This window comes from Pan troglodytes, chromosome 13 (genome assembly GCF_028858775.2).
Source record: "Pan troglodytes isolate AG18354 chromosome 13, NHGRI_mPanTro3-v2.0_pri, whole genome shotgun sequence".
In the NCBI taxonomy this organism is placed as follows: Eukaryota; Metazoa; Chordata; class Mammalia; order Primates; family Hominidae; genus Pan; species Pan troglodytes.
The window spans coordinates 97756500-97777902 of record NC_072411.2 but is presented as its reverse complement, the minus strand read 5'-3'; the positions used below and the strand labels follow the sequence as shown (position 1 = coordinate 97777902).

Here is a 21403-nt window from a genome sequence, read left to right as displayed (position 1 = left end):
GCTCATGCTATAGGTGGAGTTAGGGGTTTCCTGTTCGCTGTAATGTAAGAAGTATCAGAAACGTGTCTCACACTTTCTCAGTGACCTGAAGTTCTGTCATCATAAACTCAGTCCTTTGGCTAAAAAGACATTGTCCCCAATTAAAATGAAAATACATAAGAGATGGTATTAGCAAAATATTATTAGCAGTAGTAGTTAATATTTATAATTATTTGGAAGTCAGTTGCAAGTAATTATCTCACTAGAGCATCAAATTAACATTGGTATTATTATTTTATTCCTTTTACAAATGAGAAAGCAGGTTCATTACAGTAGAATAATTTGCCCAAGGCCACACAGGTAAGAAGGTGGCAGCGAGTCGCAGAACCACCTGCAGCACAAGACCAAGATTCCCTTCTGCTCTTCTCCAGTCCTGTCCACTGCCTTCTGATGATCACAGTGGATTTCTAGAGATTGCTAAGACAATCAAGTTGGTTCTCATGTTATTCCCAGAAGTCAAAGGGCATATATTGAAAGTTAAACACAAGCAACAGAAACACATACTGTAACCCCCAACCCTAACCTCATCTTCCACTAGGATTCATGCTAGCCAAGGGCAGATGTTGGTATAGATAAAGGGAAAAATCACTCCCAAAGCCTAGGTCACTGTTGGGTACAGCAAGTCAACATGGGAGCTGGGGTAACAAGATCTCCAATGATGAATTGCCAAGTGAGAAAAAAGCAAGATGAAGTAAGGTGTTTGTAAAGTGACCCAAATCGTAAAGCCATCCATGACCAAACCCCCTTTGCCATGTGTGTGTGTGGATGTTTGTATATGATTCTATGAGCATCAAGGAAGGTATGAAACTTTAATAGAAGTCCGTTTAAATAAAATATAAAATATGTGTGTATGCATAAAAAGAAGTATAACGTTAATGGTGATTATCTCAGAATAATAGAATTTTAAATAATTTTTACTTTTTTGAATTGGGTGAATTTTTTACAGTAAGAGTAAACAGAATAATCAGAGTAAATCAGAAAAAAATATTTTTATTGTGATAAATTAAGAATAATCATCAGCAAAATATGACACAAAGATTTCTCTGTAGGTAATTTCTAAATGAAGTTACCAGGATTCCCCTCCCCCCATTAAAAAACCCATTCCAATTGAATGGTACATTTTCTTTTTCTCTGTAAATATATTCTTTTTTTTTCCTCTTTTCTTTTTTTTTGAGATGGAGTTTCACTCTTCTTGCCCAGGCTGGAGTGTAATGGTGCAATCTCGGCTCACCGCAACTTCTGTCTCCTGGGTTCAAGTGATTCTCCTGTCTCAGCCTCCTGAGTAGCTGGGATCACAGGTGTGTGCCACCACACCCGACTAATTTTGTATTTTTAGTAGAGACGGGGTTTCTCCATGTTGGTCAGGCTGGTCTCAAACTCCCGACCTCAGGTAATCCACCCGCCTCGGCCTCCCAAAGTGCTGGGATTACAGGCGTGAGCCACCGCGCCTAGCTGTTCATATTTTTTTTTAAACTTTGGCCCAGGCTGAAAGAAAGTGAAAGCACTCAATGTCCAGTGTCACAGGCCTATCCAGTCAATAACTTGAGTATTGAAAACTGCCTCTTTTCTGTGAAAAGTTCTAGAAAGTAATTGATTTCTAATCTCCTGACTTCTTGTTATTCATCTCTGCAGCACAAAAGCTACATCGAATACACAAAGACTCTGCCACTGACCCCAGCACCAGAAATCTTTGGGATGAATGCCAATGCAGATATCACTAAGGATCAGTCAGAAACTCAGCTGCTATTTGATAACATTCTTCTTACACAGGTATGTGATCTGTATAGGAGCTGGATTCTGAGGCCTGGGAAGGATGCTCCCCAGGCACATGTGCCAGCACTGAACAGGCTTCCTTACACAATTCTGTTCAAGTGGAGAAACATTTAAAGGAAAAGACAAAAATACATACATAACTTAAATAAGGATTTGAACACTAAGTACCTGAACGTGCGTTTTTTTTTTTTTTTTTTCCATCTATCTTTTTTTGGGAACCAAGACATATTCTTTAAGTATCATTCTGCTTCTAGGAGTTTCATTTTGCCTTTCTTGCCCTACCTAAATACATCATACATTGTGTCCCTTTTAAATTTCTTTAAAGAGGAAGAAGAATTTCAAAGATACTTGGGAAGCAGTTTGATGAGAGAATTCATCTAAAATTTTACCTATTTTATTTTCCAGTCCCCTAGTATTTCAACAGCTGTTCCAGAACATTTAAACTGATTTACATGGACACAGTTTCATTCACACTCATATTTTTTCAGATTTATATTAGTATAACATTTAAAATATAATTGCAATAGTAAGTACAAAATGAATTTAAAAGTATAGGAGAAGAATTTGTAGATGCAGCTCTCCTGGAGAGTGCATAAGCGCATTGGGGTGTGGGAAAACAATCTGCAAAGACACCAGAATTTAGCTGCCGTGAGCACAGGTCAGTACATTTTAATGAAAAACATTTGCTAATCTTGCTTGTCTATTAAGAGATAGATTGGGTTTATCACAATTCAGAGGTAAAGAGACCAGAACTACAGAGCTTGGAGAGCAAGTTAATGATGACAAGACTTTGTATTTAACTAATTTATCTTGGAAAAAATAAAAGAGGAAGCTATCTTGTATTGTTATTCCTTTAGAAGATATGCTCAGTTGTTAATTTAATTTGTTTTTGAAAGGAAATTAGTCCAAATGGCAAGAGTTCCCATAATGATTCAATAAAATTTTGATGAATTAAGGAAGAATAATCAGTCAAGCAAATTATCCTATTAACTGAATTGTAACTGATCTTTTTATGGCATCTCAGAGTAAAAATGGCAACAGTTAATACTTTTGTATAGTGCTTACTCTGTACTAGTGCTATTCCAAGTGCTATTGTGTATAACAATGCAATGCTAATGACAGTCCCTCGAAGTAGGGTCTAACTATTACTATTCCCATTTTACAGTGAGAAAAGTGAGGCACAGAAAGATTAAGCAGTTTGCCCAAAGTCAGCTAGTACGATTTCAAATCAGGACTCAAAACCAAGCGGTCTGGCTCCTACCAGTTTGGCTCCAGAATCTTGTGTTCTAAACCACTATGCTATATTCTCTTTCCAGATTCTGAAAGGGGGATGAGAACTAGAAGGCAGATAGCCAGAGATTCTTAAAAAGCTAAAAATTAGAAGGATAATGTGGACTATTCATTAGTAATAGCATAATGGAATAATGGAAGAGTCCATGGAACTCCTATCTCTGGTCTACTCTACTATGACATTTTCTAATAAGGGAAAAGGAACAAAGACTATTTTTACATCCATTTTAGATATTGATAGCACTAAAATCAGTTATTGCCTGGGCATAAAAGTATATGTGCAAACATGAATGAGTAGCTCTTTAGGAGCATTAGATTGCATGTAATACACAACAGTCTGACAACAGGACATTAACAGTGTCTTTTGGCTTTACTTAAACTTGACGGGGTGTGCCACATTACAGAATACGTAAAACAGTGGGGTCATTCCAACAGAAAATGACTCTGAACCAAACAAATAAGTTTAAATACACAAGGGGTATCTTTTCAGTATATGATTAAACAGCCTCTTTCAATCCTCAAACTCAGGTTGGCGAATACAGTTATAGTAATGGGTGAGCAGTAGTTCAGTGATTCTAGATTGGGTTTATCACAATTCAGAGGTAAAGAGACCAGAACTGCAGAGCTTGGAGAGCAAGTTAATGATGACAAGACTTTTTGTATTTAACTAATTTATCTTGGAAAAAATAAAAGAGGAAGCTATCAGAGCTAAGAAGTTTGCTTGTGCAGAGCTCCTTTGCTTGTGGTTAACTGCCACACACTATTTAGAATAGAAAAATTGTTTCAACTTAGAATATTATAAAACTAGATAATAGTCTAGGATCTCTGAAAAGGTTAAACTTTCTGATGTCTCTGAAAATGAATTCCACTTATCTTTAAGAGGAAAATAACCCTTAGAAGATTCCAGATGCTATTTGTGATAACTCTAAAGAAAGATAGTAAAGAGGAAAAAGCTAAGATAAATAATTATAAATAAATAGGACCCAATTGCTCTTAATTATCAGTATCAGTTGGATATTGCTTTCAAAAACCTATCACCCTAATCATGTGATCTTTGTGTGTGAGAAATAGGTAAGGGGAATGTTTGCGTTATTAAATTTTTTTTTTTTACATTTTTTGAAGAACCATAGACCTGGATTTGTTTTTTTTTTTTTTTGCAGAGGCACAGCTCTTGTTAGAATATGGGAATATTTTAATGAGTTTTTGCTGCCTTTTATGCACACCAAAATACTACTGGAAATCAGCATAGATTCTTTAAATATAATGGAATTAGATATTTCATTAGTTTTAGCCAAATACTTTTTGTTCTCTATGATTTGTTTTTTATATTTTGTTGTAAACCTGGTACTATGGAATCATAATAAAGGATTATTATATGAGCATATCTCTTTTTTAATAGCCCATAATTAAAATGTACCAACATTTAATTATTTTATTGTGTAACTGTATAGGATATTATGGTGGTATGTGGTAAGTAGTGTTAAAATCACAGTAGAGGCCGGGCACGGTGGCTCATGCCTATAATCCCAGCACTTTGGGAGGCCGAGGCAGGCGGATCACCTGAGGCCAGGAGTTTGAGACCAGCCTGGCCAACATGGTGAAACACTGTCTCTACTAAAAATACAAAAATTAGCCAGGCGTGGTAGCAGTCCCCTATAATCCCAGCTATTTGGGAGACTGAGGCAGGAGAAGTGCTTGAACCCGGGAGGCAGAGGTTGCAGCGAACGGAAATCGTGCCACAGCACTCCAGCCTGGGCAACAGAGTGAGACTACATCTCAAAAAAAAAAAAAAAAAAAAGTCACAGTAGAAACTTAGGTAAAAATAGTTAATATTAAAAAACAATAAAAAAGTTAATATTTTCAGAATCAATTTTGAGCATATTAATATTTATAGTACAGAAACCAGGAAACAAAATCTAAAAGAAGACTAAACACAGTTTCCTTTGACTGGTAAAACATGAGATGTATTTATTTATGTTCTAATAGTACTTGTTTTCTTTCAACACATACCCCATATTCATTTGTTCTGAGGATTTAATTTTTTTTTCAGAAAATATAGATTCATTTACACAATGCCACCATAAATATAAAAAACAAAAATGGAATTGAAATTCTCCTTCCTTGCTTCCAACATGAATCACTAAAGTCTGTCTTTCGTCCATAACTCTTCCAGCTGCTTAGAGGAGATGAGCTTATTTTCTTTCTCTCCTGGTTCAAGGAGAAAACTATATCTCTGCTTTTGGCAACCAGTAGACACCAGAGTTATTGGCAAATATATTTTGTGGCATGCTTTCTCAAAGCAAGATGAGATTTCCCCTATCTGGGTTTTAATGCCCGCCATCGCTTGGCCACTCCACCAGTGCAATGCTTTTTCTTCCACTATCTGCAGCATCTGCAACTCCCCCTGTACCCTAGCAGCCAAGCATACAGCTTATTTGCTTTCTCCAGATCCTCTTTTGCCTCTGAACACATTACATGCCCTTATTCCTCCTCTCTAACAATAGTTTTCCCTTGAAAATCCATCCTCCTGCCTGTTACCATCACTTTAATAAATCTTGTGTGGAGATGGATCATGGATAAAATAGAGAGCAATGTTCTTTCTTATAAAGATTTACCTTAGGATTTTTCCTATTCAGCTATTCTTAGACCTTTATGAGGATTTTTGAGTTATAGTTTGGATTCTTCATAGTCTCGTTCAGCAGGTGCTGGTGCAAAATCATCAGATGAAGTAGTGAATGAGGTCGCTAGTGACATCTTGGGCAAACTTCCAAACAACTTCGACATCGAGGCTGCCATGAGGAGATACCCAACAACTTATACTCAGAGCATGAACACTGTACTTGTCCAAGAGATGGGACGGTTCAATAAGTTACTGAAGACCATAAGAGATTCGTGTGTAAATATTCAAAAAGCAATCAAGGTAAGGTGAAAAACACCAAAAAACCCCCATTAAATTATATATAGCATTCATTTATTTAGCAAATATTTGTTTAGCACAAATACTGTATAAGCACTGTTTTGGGTTCTGGGGATAGATACGATTAGAAAATAGTTCTTGCCCTTGAGGAGGTTATAGAATTCTGGGAGTGAGAGTTAATAAACAGGGAAATAAGTATAGAGGATGTTAGATAGGGATAGGACCCTGGATTGGATATATGCTAAGGAGACACAGTGTGGTAAGGAATGAGCCCTTGCCCTCATAAAGCACATTTTTTCATTTATTATTATTTTTTTTTAGAGATGGGGTCTCACTCTGTCACCCAGACTGGAGTATAGTGATGTGATTACTGCTCACTGCAGCCATGAACCCCTGGGCTCAAGGGATTCCTTTGCCTAACCTTCCTGAGTAGCTTAGATTAGAGGTGTGAGCCACCAAGCCTGGCTATTTTATTTTATTTTATTTTAATTTTATTTTTTTAGAGATGGGGTCTCGCCATCCTGCTCAGGCTGGTTTTGAACTGGGCTCAAGTGATACTCCCGCCTTGGCCTCCCAAACTGCAGGGACTATAGGTGTGAGCCACCAACTCCTGGCCCAGGCTCAAATTTTAGTGAGGGAGGCAAACTGAGAAATAAACTGGCCAAGTGTGGTGGCTCATGCTTGTAATCCTAGCATTTTGGGAGGCCAAGGTGGGAGGACTGCTTGAGCTCAGGAGTTTGAGAACTTCCTTGGCAACACAGCAAGACCTTGTCTCTTCTGAAAAAAAAAAAAAATGCTGGGCATGGTGGTGCATGCTACTCAGGAGGCTGAGACAGGAGGATCACTGGAGACTGGGAGGTTAAGGCTGCAGTAAGCTACGATCCTACCCAGCCCAGGCAACAGAGTGAGACCCTGTGTCAAACTAAAAATAAACAAATACATACAAATTTTGGTAAGTGATAAGTTTTATGGAGAAAAATTAAACAAGATTAGGGAGTAGAGAATGATGGGTGAGAAGCTCTCTTAGGTTGGGTCAGGTCCCTCTGAGGAATGACTGTTGGAGAGAGACCTAAATTACGTTGAGGGGCAATCCATGGAACGTTTCAGGGAAGAGTATTTCAGGCAGAGGGTATAACACAAGTGTAAAGCCAAGAGAAAACAAGCTGGGCCTGGTCCAGGAACACAAGTAGAAAGGCTGATTGGCTAGAGTGGAGTGAGCATGAGACAGACCCTAATACTACAGAGAAGACTGGCCAGAGGCTGGATCGTGATGGTGTTAGCCATAGTTAGGGTCTTAAATTTTGTTTTATTTGATTTTAAAGTATAAATATAAAGAGAAGGCTTCAGAGGGTTTTAAGCACTGAAGTGAAATGACCCATTTTACATTTTTAAAAGTTTACTCTAACCACTGCTGAAAGGATTATGGGGAAACAGCAGTACAGACAGAGACCAATGATATGATTGAGAAATCTAGCTGAACTGGTCTCTTGTTCAGCAACTCCCTCTGCATTGGAGGCAGAGGGAGGTGGCTGCTTATGAGTTATTACTGAAATAAAAAACTAGTTGGCAGTTCTTAAAGAGTAAAACAATAAACAAAAGAAATTACACATTATAATTATGGGATAAAGCTGAAGTTACACCCAAGAAAATTTATAGTCTTAACTTTATTTTTAATTTAATTATTAAACAAGAAAGATTGAAAAGAAGTGAATTATTTGGCTTAAGAGACAAGAAAAAGGATATCCTGTAAGTTCAGTACTAGAATAAATAAATTTTAAATGCTAAAACTGAACAAAAAAAAGGAGGAGGAAATTTTGAGGAGGAGGAGTAAAGGTATAGAAGTGTCGAACAACTCCATTTACAAATTGAGCTAACTGCTGTATATGGAACACTGATTCCCACAAAAGTATAATATACTTTCCTTTTCAAATTAACATGGAACATTTACAAAGATTGACTATATAAAAACTATAAAACAAGTCTCAATAAATTAAAAGGTCTCAGATCATCAGACTACATTCTCTGATCAGAGAGGAATTAAGCTAGTAATGAATAACAAAAGCACAATGAGAAATACCCATATATTTGGAAATTTAGTAAAACACTTCTTAATAACTCACAGCTTAAAAAATTTAAATGAAAATTTAATAATAATTTCTATTAAATTAGAGTGAACAGATATCAACATGCCAAAAATTGGAGAATGCAGCTTCAAATATATGTTAGAAAAACAAAAAGCATAATAAAATAAGGACAAATTAATGAAATAGAAAACAAACATAATAGACTCAACAAAGCCAAATGGTCCTTATTTTAAGACTAATAGAAGTGACAAAGCAAAAAAAGAGAAGTAACCAAAAACTAATATCAACAATGGAAATGAAGTAATCAAAATAGACACTATAGTCTAAGAGATCTGAAGATGACATCATGAAAACATTATGCCAATACATTTTACTTATTTATTATTTTTGTGGTTATATAGTAGATGTATATATTTGTGGGAAACATGAGATATTCTTATACAGGCATACAGTGAATAATAATTACATCAGGGTAAATGGGGTATCAATCACCTCAAACATGGATTCTTTGTGTTACAAACAATGAATTATTCTCTTTTAGTTATTTTTAAATGTGCAATTAAATTATTGACTGTAATCACTCTGTTGTGCCATCAAATACTAGATCTCCTTCATTCTTTCATTTTTTAAAATATTCATTAACCATCCCTACTATTAACCCTACCTACCACTACTCTACCCAACATCTGGTAGCCGTCATTCTACTCTCTAACTCCACAAGTTCAATTGTTTTAATATTTAGCTTCCATGGCCTGTGCATGGTAGCTCACGCCTGTAATCCCAGCACTTTGGGAACCGGAGGCCAGTGGATCACCTGAGGTCAGGAGTTTGAGACCAGCCTGGCCAACAGGGCGAAACCCATCTCTACTAAAAATACAAAAATTGGCATGGTGGGAGATGCCTGTAATCCCAGCTATTTGGAAGGCTGAGGCAGGCGGATTGCTTGAACCAGGGAGGCGGAGGTTGCAGTGAGCCAAGATTGTGCCACTGCCCTCCAGCCTGGGTGACAGAGCAAGACTCTGTCTCAAAAAAAAAAAAAAAAAAAAATTTGCTCCCACAAATTAAATGAGAACATGCAAAGTTTGTCCTTTAGTGGCTGGCTTTTTTTGCTTAACATAATGATCTCCGGTTCCATCCATTTTGTTGCAAATGACAGGATCTCATTCTTTTTATGACTGAATAGTACACTGTTGTGTATAAGTACCACGTTTTCTTCATCTGTTCCTTTGTTGATGGACACAGGTTGCTTTCATATCTTGGCTATTGTGAGTAGTGCGGCAATAAACATGGGAGTGCAGATATATCTTCAATATACTGATTTCCTTTCTTTGGGTATATATAGCAGTAGGATTGCTGGATCATATGGTAGCTCTCGTTTTAGTTTTTTAAGGAACCTCCAAACTGTTCTCCACAGTGGTTGTACTAATTTACATTCTCACCAACAGTGTACAAGCGTTCCCTTTTCTCCACATTCTCACCTGCATTTGTTACTGTCTGTCTTTTGGATATAAGCCATTTTAACTAGGGCGAGATGATATCTTATTGTAGTTTTGATTTGGGTTTCTCTGATGATCAGTGACATTGAGCACCTTTCCGTATGCCTTTTTGCCATTTGTATGTCTTCTTTTGAGAAATGTCTATTCAGATCTTTTGCCCATTTTAAAATTGGATTATTAGAGTTTTTCCTACAGAGTTGTTTGACCATCTTATATATTCTGGTTCTTAATGTCTCATCAGATAGGTAGTTTGCAAATATTTTCTCCCATTCTCTGTGTTCTCTGTTCATTTTATTGATTGCTTCTTTTGCTATGTACAAGCTTTTTAATTGGTGTGATCCCATTTGTCTACTTTTGCTTTGTTTGTCTGTGCCTGTGGAGTATTACTCAAGGAATCTTTGCCCAATCCAAGGTCCTGGAGAGCTTCTTCAATGTTTCCTCACAGTAGATTCATAGTTTGAGGTCTTAGATTTAAGCCTTTAATCCGTTTTAACTTTTTTAATATGGCAAGATGGGGGTCTGGTTTCACTTTTCTGCATATGAATATCCAGATTTCCCAGCACCATTTATTGAAGAGACTGTCAACTAAAGTATGTTCTTGGCAACTTTGTCAAAAATGAGTTCACTATAGATGTATGGATTTATCTATAGGTTCTCTCTCCTGTTCTATTGGACTGTGTGTCTGTTTTTATGCCAGTACCATGCTGTTTTGTTGATTATAGCTCTGTAGTATAATTTGAAATCAGGTAATGTGATTCCTCCAGTTTTGATCATTTTGCTCAGGATAGCTTTGGCTATTCTGGGTCTTATGTGGTTCCATATAAGTTTTAGCGGTTTTTTTTCTATTTTTATAAAGAATGTCATAGGTATTTTGATGGGGGTTGCACTGAATCTATAGACTGCTTTTGGTAGGACGGACATTTTAACAATATTGATTCTTCCAATCCATTGACATGGAATATCTTTCCATTTTACTGTGTCTTCTTCAATTTCTTTCACCAGTGTTTTATAGTTTTTATCATAGAGGTCTTTTTACTTCTTTGGTTAAGTCCTAGGTATTTTATCTTTTTGTAGCTATTGTAAATGGGATTCTTGATTTCTTGATTTCAGATTGTTCACTCTTGGCATATAGAGATGCTACTAATTTTTGTATATTGATTTTATATCCTGTAACTTTACTGAATTTGTTTATCAATTCTAACAGTATTTTTGATGGAGTCTTTAGGTTTTTCCAAATATAAGATCATATCAACTGCACACAAGGATAAGTTAATTTCTTCCTTTCTAATTTGGATGTGCTTTATTTCTTTCTCTTGTCTGATTGCTCCAACTAGGACTTCCAGTACTATGTTGATAACAGTTGTGAAAGTGGACATCCTTGTTATTTTCCACATCTAAGAGGAAAGGCTATCAGCTTTTCTCCATGCAGTATGATACTAGCTGTGGGTCTGTCATATATGGCTTTTATTAAGTTGATGTATGTTCCTTCTATACCCAGTTTTTAAAGTTTTTTTTTAATCATTAAGGGATGTTGAATTTTATCAAATGCTTTTTCAGTATCAATTGAAATTATTATATAGTTTTTGTCCTTCATTCTGTTGATATGATGTATCACATTGACTAATTTGTGTATGTTGAATCATTCTTGCATTCTTGGGATAAATCCCACTTGATCATGATGAATATATTGTTGAATTCAGTTTGCTAGTATTTTGTTCAAGATTTTTGCATCAGGGATGCAAAAATCAGGGATATTGGCCTGTAGTTTTTTTTCTCTGTAGTTTTCTTTGTTTGATATGTCTTTGTCTGGTTTTGGTAAAAGTAATACAGGCCTCATGGAATAAGTTTGTAATTATTCCCTCCACCTCTATTTTTCAGAATAGCTTAAGTAGGATTTGTATTCTTCTTTAAATGTTTGGTAGAATTCAGTACTGAATTCTAAGCTATCAGGTCCTGGGCTTTTCTTTGCTGGGAGACCCTTTATTATGGTTTTGATCTTATTACTTGATATTGGTCTGTTTAGTTTTTGGATATCCTCATGGTCCAATCCTGGTAGGTTGTATGTTTCTAGGAATTTCTCCATTTCTTCTAGGTTTTCCAGTTTATTGGTATAATAAATTGCTAATAGTAGCCACTAATGATCCTTTGAATTTATGTGCCATCTATTGTAATGTTTCTTTTTTCATCTCTGATTTTATTTATTTGGGTCTTCTCTCTTTTATTTTCTTAGTGTGGCTGAAGGTTTGTTGATTTTGTTTATCTTTTCGTAAAACCAACTTTTCATTTTGTTGATTATGTACTTTCTTCATTTCATTTTTCCTGCTCTGATTTTTATTATTTCTTTTCTTATATTAATTTTGGGTTCGGTTTGCTCTTGCTTTGCTAGTTCTTTAAGATATATCATTAGGTAGTTTATTTGAAGTTTTTCTACTTTTTTGATGTAGGCACTTAAACTACAAACATAGTTTAGAAACACTTAAACTATAAACATCCACCTTACTACTGTTTTCACTGTATCCTGTAGGATTTTGCATGTTGCATTTCCATTATCATGTGTTTCAAGAAAATTTTCAATTTCCTTTTTAGTTTCTTCATTGATTCACTGGTCTTCAGGAGCATATTGTTTAATTTCCATGTATTTGTATAGTTTCCAAAATTCCTCTTGTTATTGATTTCTTGTTTTATTCCATGTAGTCAGAGAAGATACTTGATATTATTTCATTTTTTTGGATATTTTGAAACTTTTTTTGTGGCCTAACATGTGAACGATCCACGTGCTGAGTTAAGCATGTATATTCTGCAGCCACTGGATGAGATGTTCTGTAAGTATCTATTAGGACCATTTGGTCTGCGGTGCAGTTTAAGTCTGATGTTTCTTTGTTGATTTTCTGACTGGATGGTCTGTCTGATGCTGAAAGTAGGGTGTTGAAGTCTCCAGCTACTATTTTTATTGGTGTCTGTGTCTCTCTTTGGCTGTAATAGTTGCTTTATATATCTTGGTTTTCCAGTGTTGGGTGCATATGTATTTAAAATTGTTATATCCTCTTGCTGAACTGACCACTTTATCATTATATAATGGCCTTCTTGGTCTCTTTTTGTAGTTTTTGTTTTGAAATCTATTTTGTCTGATATAAGTATAGCTACTCCTGCTCTTTTATGGTTTGTATTGGCATGGAATATCTTTATCCTTTTTTCAGTCTATATGTATCTTTATAGGTGAAGTGTGTTTCTTCTGGGCAACAGATCATTGAGTCTTGTTTTTTAAAAAAATTCATTCAGCCACTGTATGTGTTTTGATTGGAAAGTTTAGTCCATTTACATTCAACGTTATTGATAAGTAAGTACTTACTCCCGCCATTTTGTTATTTTCTGGTTTTCTCCTCCTTTCCTTCCTCTCCTCTTAATGAAGGTGATTTTTCTCTGGTAGTATGTTTTAACTTGCTGCTTTTAATTTTTTGTGTATTTATTATATGTTTTTTGATTTGAGGTTACCATGAGGCTTGCAAATAATATCTTGTAACCCATTATTTTAAACTGATGACAATTTAAAACTGATTGCATAAACAAAGAAACAAGCAAAGAGAAACCTAATAAAAACTCTACACTTTACCTTCATCCCTCCTGCTTTTTAACTTTTTGTTTTTCCTATTTATATCCTATTATACTGTCTGTGTCTTGAAAAATTGTTGTAGTTATTATTTTTTATTTGTTCATCTTTTAGTCTTTCTCCTCAAGATATGAGTAGTATACACAACACACTTGCAGTGTTATAATATTCTGTTTTTCTGTGAACTTAGTATTACCCTGAGTTTTATACCTTCAGATAATTTCTTATTGCTCATTTACATCCTTTTCTTTCAGGTTGTAGAATACCCTTTAGTATTTCTTATAGAACAAGTCTGGTGTGGATGAAATCCCTCTGCTTTTGTTTGTTTGGGAAAGTATCTTTATTTCTCCTTTATATTTGAAGGATATTTTCACCAGATATACTATTCTAGGGTAAAAGTTTTGTTCCTTCAGCACTTTAAATATGCCATGCCACTCTCTCATGGCCTGTAAGGTTTCCAATGAAAAGTCTGCTGCCAGACATATTGGAACTCCATTGTATGTTGTTTCTTTTATCTTACTGTTTTTAGGATCCTTTCTTTATTTTACTACCTTTGGGAGTTTGATTGTTAAATGCCTTGAGGTAGTCTTTTTTGGCTTAAATCTGCTTAGTGTTCTATAACCTTCTTGTACTTGAATATTGATATCATTCTCTAGGTTTAGGAAGTCCTTTGTTACTACTGCTTGAATAAACTTTCTTCCCATATATATCTCTCTCTACCTCTTCTTTAAGGCCAATAAGTGTTAGATTTGCCCTTTTAAGGCTATTTTCTAGATCTTGTAGGTGTGCTTTCTTGTTTTTTCTTTTATCTCATCTTACTGTGTATTTTCAAATAGCCTGTCTTCTAGCTAACTAGTTGTTTCCTCTGCTTGATTAGTTCTGCTGTTAAGAGACTCTGATGCATTATTCAGCATATTAATTGCATTTTTTAGCTCCAGAATTTCTGCTTGATTCTTTTTAAAAATCTCAATCTCTTTGTTGAATTTATCTCATAGGATTCTGGATTCCTTCTCAGTGTTATTTGGAATCTTTTTTTGCATTTCCTCAAAACACTTATTTGAATTCTCTGTCTGCAAGGTCACATATCTCTATATCTCCAGGATTAGTCACTGGTGCCTTAGTTTATTTGGTAAGGTCATGTTTTATGAATGGTCTTATTTTTTATTTTATTTTTTGCTACCCAGACACTATTCAGTATCCTAGATGGTCTTGATGCTTGTGGATGTTTCAGTATGTGGGCACTGATAAGTTTTTACTGTAGTCTTTGCAGTCTGGGCTTGTTTGTACCCATGCTTCTTGGGAAGGCTTTCCAGATATTTGAAGGGACTTGGATGTTGTGATCTAAGTTTTTGGTCACTGCAGCTGTATCTGCTTTAGGGGGCACTAGAAGCCCAGTAACACTGTAGCTCTTTCAGACTCATAGAGATACTGCCTTGGTGGTCTTGGATAAGGTTCAGAAGACTCCTCTAAATTACAAGGGAAAGAGTCTTGTTCTCTTCCCTTTGTTTCTCATAAACACATGGACTCTCTCTCTCTCTGTGCTGAGCTGCTTGAAGCTGGGGGAGGGGTGACAAAAGCACCCATATGGCCACCAACATTGAGACTGTGCTGGGTCAGACCTGAAACCAGCACAGCACTGGGTCTCATCCAAGGCCTGTTGTACCCACTCCCTGGCTACTGTCTATGTTTGCTCAAGGCCCTGGGGCTCTACAGTCAGCAGGTGGCAAAGCCAACCAGGCTTATGTCCTTCCCTTCACAGCAGTCAGTTTCCCTGGGCCCTGGACGAGTCCAGAGATGCTGCCTGGGAGTCAGAGCCTACAGCCTGAAACCTTAAGAATTCACCTGGTGCTCTGTTCTACTGCTGCTGAGCTGGCATCCAAACTACAAGACAAAGCTATTCTCAAACACAGTTGTGTTATCTTCTTTCCCCTTTCCACAGGCAGAGGAGCCTCTCCCTGTAGCTGCCATCATCACAGGTTCACAGGGAGTACTGCCGGGCTACTGCTGATCTTACTCAAGGCCCAAGGGGTCTTTAGCCACCTTGTGGTGAATGTTGCCAAAGTTAGTCTGTGATTTAATAGCTAGCAAGTAGCCAAGTATTGATTAAGAAGATTTTTCTATTAAAATTTGGTTAGATCAGGTGCAGTGGATCACACCTATAATCCCAGCACTTTGGGAGGCTGAGACAGGAGGATTGCTTGAGGCCAGGAGTTGGGAGAGCAGTATGGTCAACATAGTGAGACACCATCTCTACAATTTTTTTAAGGGTCTCACTTTGTCAACCAGGCTGGAGTGCAGCGGCACAATCTTGGCTCACTGCAGCCTCAACCTCCCAGGTTCAAGTGATCCTCTTGCCTCAGCCCCCCAAGCAGCTGGGACTAAAGACCTGCACCACCAACACCCAGCTAATTTTTTTATTTTTTGTAGAGACGGGGTTTCACCATGTTGCCCAGGCTAGTCTTGAACTCCTTTCCAGAAATGCCATCCAGGAGCCAAGGCCTGGAATTGGGGACCCTAGGAGACCTCTTGGTGCATACCCCACTGTAGCAGTCAAGCTGGTACCTAACCTGCAAGTCAAAGCCCCCTTTACTCTTCCCTGTGCTTTCCTCAAAAAGGAATCTCTCCTGGTAGCCACCAAGGTGGAAATGTGCAGGGTCACACCTGAAGCCTGCATGGCACTGAGTCTCACTCAAGGCCCATGGTGTGTACTACCTGGCTACTGCTGCTTATTATTCAGGGCCAAGAGCTCCTTAGTCATCAGGTGATGAATCCCGCCAGGAGTGGGCACTTCCCTTCAAGAGTGCAGGTTCCTTTATGACCAAATATGTGTCTAGAAATATTGTCCAGGAGCCAGGGCTTAGAATGTGGACCCCAGGACTGTTCCCGGTGCCCCATCCTACTGTGGCTGAACTGGCCCCCAAGTTGCAAGACAAAGTCCTCTTTACTCTTCCCTCTCCTCTCCTCAAGCAGTAGGAAGTAGTCTCTCCTGGAGCTGCAAGCTGTGCTGCCTGGGATTGGGGGAGGGGTGGTGCAAGCACTCTATTAACCACCCTGGCAGGTGTCTCACTAGATGGCATTCCCCCCGCAAGCCACTAGCTCCAAGTCTAGCACAGGACTAGGCCTTGCCTAGGAATTGTCGTTCCTGTGGCCTAGACTGCCTTTCAAGTTTATTTAGAACCCCAGAGCACTTTAGCTGGTGGTGGCAAGGCTTGCTGAAACTCCTGTTCCAACTGCTGGGATGTGTGTTTCCCCTGTAGTTAGGGTTGGTCTAAATGCTTCTTTCACAGGCATCAGCTGAGCTCTTCCTGGTGTTGCTGTCTTCTGTGACAGGAAAGCACTGAGTTCCAGTACAGTCTCAATCACTGTGCTCTCCCTCCCACAAGCGACAGATTCTCAGTGCCACACCGCCACTGCCGGGTGATGGAGGAGGGTTGGCATCAGCAATTCAAGACTGTCTTTCCTGCTCTCTTCGGTGCCTCTTTCAGTGATTAAAGTTAAAGCTGGGTACTGTGGTCATTCACCTGATTTTTGGTTCTTATGAAGTTGCTTTTTTGTGTAGATAGTTGTTAAATTTGGTGTTCCTGCAGGGAGGATGATTTGCGGAGGCTTCTATTAGCCATCTTGCTCTGCCTCCCTTCTCAAACCTATGCCAATACATTTAAAATGTAAATGAAATAGACAAATTCTTGGGAAAACATACATTACCAAATAGATACAAGAAGAAACAAAAAATCAGAATAATCTTTTTTGTGTTTAGAAGTTGAATGCATAAGTGAAAAACTTTACATGTTAGAAGCCTTTTCTGGTATCTGATAATTTGGGGTTGTCTACTTATGTTTAAGAATGCGGCATTATCATGTTGAATGAACACAATAAGAATACCGGTGATTGTTGACTGTGGTCTTCAATGTAGTGTTACCTGGACTGTGGTCTTCAATGTAGTGTTACCTGGCTAGGCTGTTTAAGAAACATTCAGCATGATTATGTATTTCTTCTTGACCTGCTTCTTCTTGTGTCCTTCCTGGAAGATAAAGGGCTGGCTCTAGTATTCTGGGAACTAAAAGGGAAAAGAAGCTCCAGGGAATCTCAGCATCCAGTATTCATGCATTCACTTAATCCCCCTGATTTCAGTATGGTAACTTTGGCCCTAACGGGGCCTGCCATTTCCCACTCTAGGGATTTCTGCATTTTCCTCTCCAGATTATATTCAAGGTAGGCAGTGCATAGTTTGTGGGGCGGGGGAGGAAGATCTGTTTTTTAAACCAAGTTTTAATGATCTTTAACACTGCCCTCCTCGCCCCACTTTCAGAAGTATCTATGACATTCATTCCCAAGATTTAGGGGTATTGTGCAGTGTATGTCTGGTTGATTCTTAGCTTTCCCCCCTGCCAATTCAGGATCAGGTTTCTTCTGTATGCTAAATCTACTACCAGCAGTCCATATGCTTTCTAGCTCCCACAATTGTCTTGTCATTTTCCCTTCCCCTCTTTGTTTCTACACTTGGGGGCTTATGTCTTTAAAAAGTAAATTCCTTTACTGCTGTTTTAGTGGGGTTTTGAGAAGATGGCAAATGAAATGTGTGTATTTAGTACATCAAATTTACTCCCAAATCTTTTCCCTATGTTAGTTGGAATAATATTTTCAACTATAGAAAAGACAGAAATGAATAATAGCAACTGGCCCAGTTAAAAGTCAAATAAGCAGGAATTATCAGGGCCTTCAAAGTTTTAACATCCGTGCATCAGCCATTCAAAATGGGAAATGGTCAACTAGACTTCGTAATTCAATTCCAGGACGTTTTAACTTTTCAAAGCATTTAATGTAATTTTTCTAATTTTATATTTATCACCATCCTTTTCAGAATGCAGTATAGAACTGTATTACTTATTCACTTAATAGTAAACTAAGTCAAAGTTAGTCTGTGATTTAATAGGTAGCGAGTAGCCAAGTATTGATTAAGATTTTTCTATTAAAACTTGGTTAGCTCAGGTGCAGGTGCAGTGGCTCATGCCTTTAATCCCAGCACTTCGGGAGGTCGAGACAGGAGGATTGCTTGAGGCCAGCAGTTTGAGACCGGCATGGGCAATATAGTAAGACCCCATCTCTACAACTTTTTTTTTTTTTTTTTTGAGACAGGGTCTCACTTTGTCACTCAGGCTGGAGTGCAAGTGGCACAATCTTGGCTCACTGCAGCCTCGACCTCGCAGGTTCAAGTGATCCTCTTGCCTCAGCCCCCCAAGTCACTGGGACTACAGGCATGCACCACCACACCCAGCGAATTTTTGTATTTGTTGTGGAGATGAGGTTTCGCCATGTGGCCCAGTCTAGTCTTGAACTCCTGAGCTCAAGTGATTCACCTGCCTCGGCCCCAAAGTCCTAGGATTACAGGCATGAGCCACCTTGCCTGGCTTCCTATACAAAAAAATTTTGAAAGTAAAAAATCAGTTGGGTGTGGTGATGCATGTCTGTAGTCCCAGTTTCTTGGGAGCCTGAGGTGGAAGGATTAATTGAGCCCAGAAGGTCGAGGTTGCAGTGAGCCATGATCCCACCACTGCACTCCAGCCTGGGCAATAGAGAAAGATCCCGTCTCAAAAAATAAAACAAAAAATGGTTAGATTAAAATTGTTAATATTTTTCTAAGGAATAATTCAAAGACTCCCTGGCCTACTTGTAAGGAAAAACAAATATCTTCACTTTTTTTTTTTCCTGTATGACTCAACCTTAACTAATCACAATGTAAACAAAGGATAATCATGAAGGAGGTATTTAAAAGGTGGTTGCTTATAATCTATCATAATCTATACTATTATATTAACCAAGGTTAAATGTGTTTCAGGGGCTTGCAGTCATGTCTACAGATCTTGAAGAAGTGGTTAGCAGCATTTTGAATGTCAAAATTCCAGAAATGTGGATGGGTAAATCCTACCCAAGCCTTAAACCACTTGGCAGCTATGTGAATGACTTCCTTGCAAGACTAAAATTCTTGCAGGTAAGTTCGTCTAAATGATCGTATATTGTTAAGTTTCTCCTGGTTTCATTTTCTTCGTCAGAATGCTTAATGTAATGAGTATTACTCTCTAGTTTTTCTGTGCATCCCAGGCACAAATCACCACTACTTAATATTTCATATAATGTATTTAACTGCTACACTGAACTGTCAAAAAGCTAGCACTAAATGAAGGCAGAAAACATCTAGCTATGTTGGTTTTTCCACTAAGTATTTAACATTAAAATAGATACCTACAGCAAAACATTTTCGAAAGCCAGTCAAGCTTCCAGTGAGGGGTGTTATAGCTTCATTGCCCAGAACTTTTCTAGGTCATGGAATCACTAGATTGCTGGTTCAGCCCAAGTCAGTAATGACCTCAATGGCTAATTGTCTTGGAAATGTTGGGTGGGCAGAAGCCTATCTACTAATTGTCTGGTAATATTGGTGCTTAACTATGTTCTTATTAACAACTCTACCTATTAGAAATATTGATTAATTTCCTAGATTCTGTATATAATGTGTCAAAAGCTGCCTATGAAGAAATTTCTGCAGGGATAAAAATGGTTAAATTCGCTTTTCATAATTCAGGCCTTTTGTTATGCTACAGTCAATACTAAGGAACTAAGATTGTTTTTGAAGGATAAAGTTATACCTTGGGCTCTTTTAGGGAAAAGCTTTTCAAACTCATTTCTTCAGATTGGCTTCTCTAATTTACTATCTAGTTAAAGTTGGTATTCAACTGACTCACCATTAGAATCTATGTTATGAACAGAGAACTAAAGTATCTTGATATTTCTAAAGGCCTTAAGGTCTCACTACCCTGCTTCTTCCAGGAATTCCTTGTACAATATTGTGTTCCTATATGTTGAATTTTACTGTGTTTTAGTGAAGTAGGAAGAAAAACTTCCAAAGCAACATTCTATTGGGTACTAATGACTAATTAGAGAGAGAAAAAAAGTGAAAAACATAACCATCTGACCAGACTTTATGGGGATCTCTTCTTCTGTTCAACTATGTAACATGATATATTGTGTAGCAATGCGTATTAGATATTCACTATTGTAGGGAGCGTTTCTGAAAGAATCATGAGGCATGTATAAAACAGACATTTGTTTGCATTAATGCACATTGTAATTTCCAAGCTGATATGATAGGTATGAAATTGAAGTCAGGACAAACACCGAATATGCCACCTGTTTTTAAAACCTTGAGAGTATGGCTTGTTACTCCTCAGAGGTTATTTGTTAGTTTATCTAAAAGACAATAAATGTCTTTGCATACATTTTATTAAGTAGTGTTGTATTCAAAAGTTGAAAGCCTCCCTAGGTGTGGTGGCTCATGCCTGTAATCCCAGCACTCTGGGAGGCTGAGGAAGGCATACTGCTTGAGTCTAGGAGTTCAAGACCAGCCTGGGCAAAATAGCAAAACCCCTTCTCAACTAAAAATACAAAAAAATTAGCCAGGCATGGTGGTATGTGCCTGTATTCCCAGCTACTTGGGAGGCTGAGGTGAGAGGATCACCTGAGCCCTGCCTGGGCAACCAGAGATCCTGTCTCAAAAAAAAAAAAAAAGGTTGAAAGGTGCTACTGTTAGCCCACTTGTGTTTTACACCCTAGCAATGGTACGAGGTTGGTCCTCCTCCAGTCTTCTGGCTTTCTGGCTTCTTCTTCACACAAGCCTTCCTGACTGGTGCCCAGCAGAACTACGCCAGGAAATACACAATTCCTATTGATCTTCTTGGGTTTGACTATGAAGTGATGGAAGACAAAGAATACAAGCATCCTCCTGAGGATGGTAAGTGCAGGGACAGAATGAGTCGGCTCATATCTGGGCACTGAACAAAAACATGACATTCTAGCATACTTTCCTCAGCTGTTAAAAAAGTAATAAACATGAATGTAATTTACCTTAAATGCCAGAGAAAAAAATTATTGAGATACAGAGAGCAAATGAGTGAGCCAGGGGGAAACAGAGAAAGAGAGAAGGGGTGAGGGGGAATGATCAAGCAAATAGGGGAAGAAAATGATAACAGTAGGTGAATCTGGATAAAGAATATATGTCCTTTGTACTTTTTGCAAAATTTTATGTTAGAAGTTATTCCTAAAATGTTAAGAAGGTAATCATCAGATTAACAGCATATAGGATAATCAGCCATAATCTTATGTTGGCTGTGGGGACTTGACATGTACAGCATTGAAAAGAAGGTTT

At 37.8% G+C, this 21403-nt stretch overlaps 1 protein-coding gene across 10 annotated transcripts in view; it reads left to right on the top strand.

The window, feature by feature from the left end:
- DNAH7 (dynein axonemal heavy chain 7) overlaps positions 1 to 21403 on the top strand; it is a 393327-nt gene that overhangs the window by 355763 nt on the left and 16161 nt on the right. For all 10 annotated transcript variants that reach the window (XM_054679168.2, XM_054679169.2, XM_054679172.2 and 7 more), the window contains 4 exons: positions 1672 to 1809; positions 5792 to 6022; positions 19043 to 19195; positions 20812 to 20989. In XM_054679168.2, the coding sequence (XP_054535143.1) occupies positions 1672 to 1809; positions 5792 to 6022; positions 19043 to 19195; positions 20812 to 20989 (700 nt within the window). The remainder of the gene's footprint in view (positions 1 to 1671; positions 1810 to 5791; positions 6023 to 19042; positions 19196 to 20811; positions 20990 to 21403) is intronic.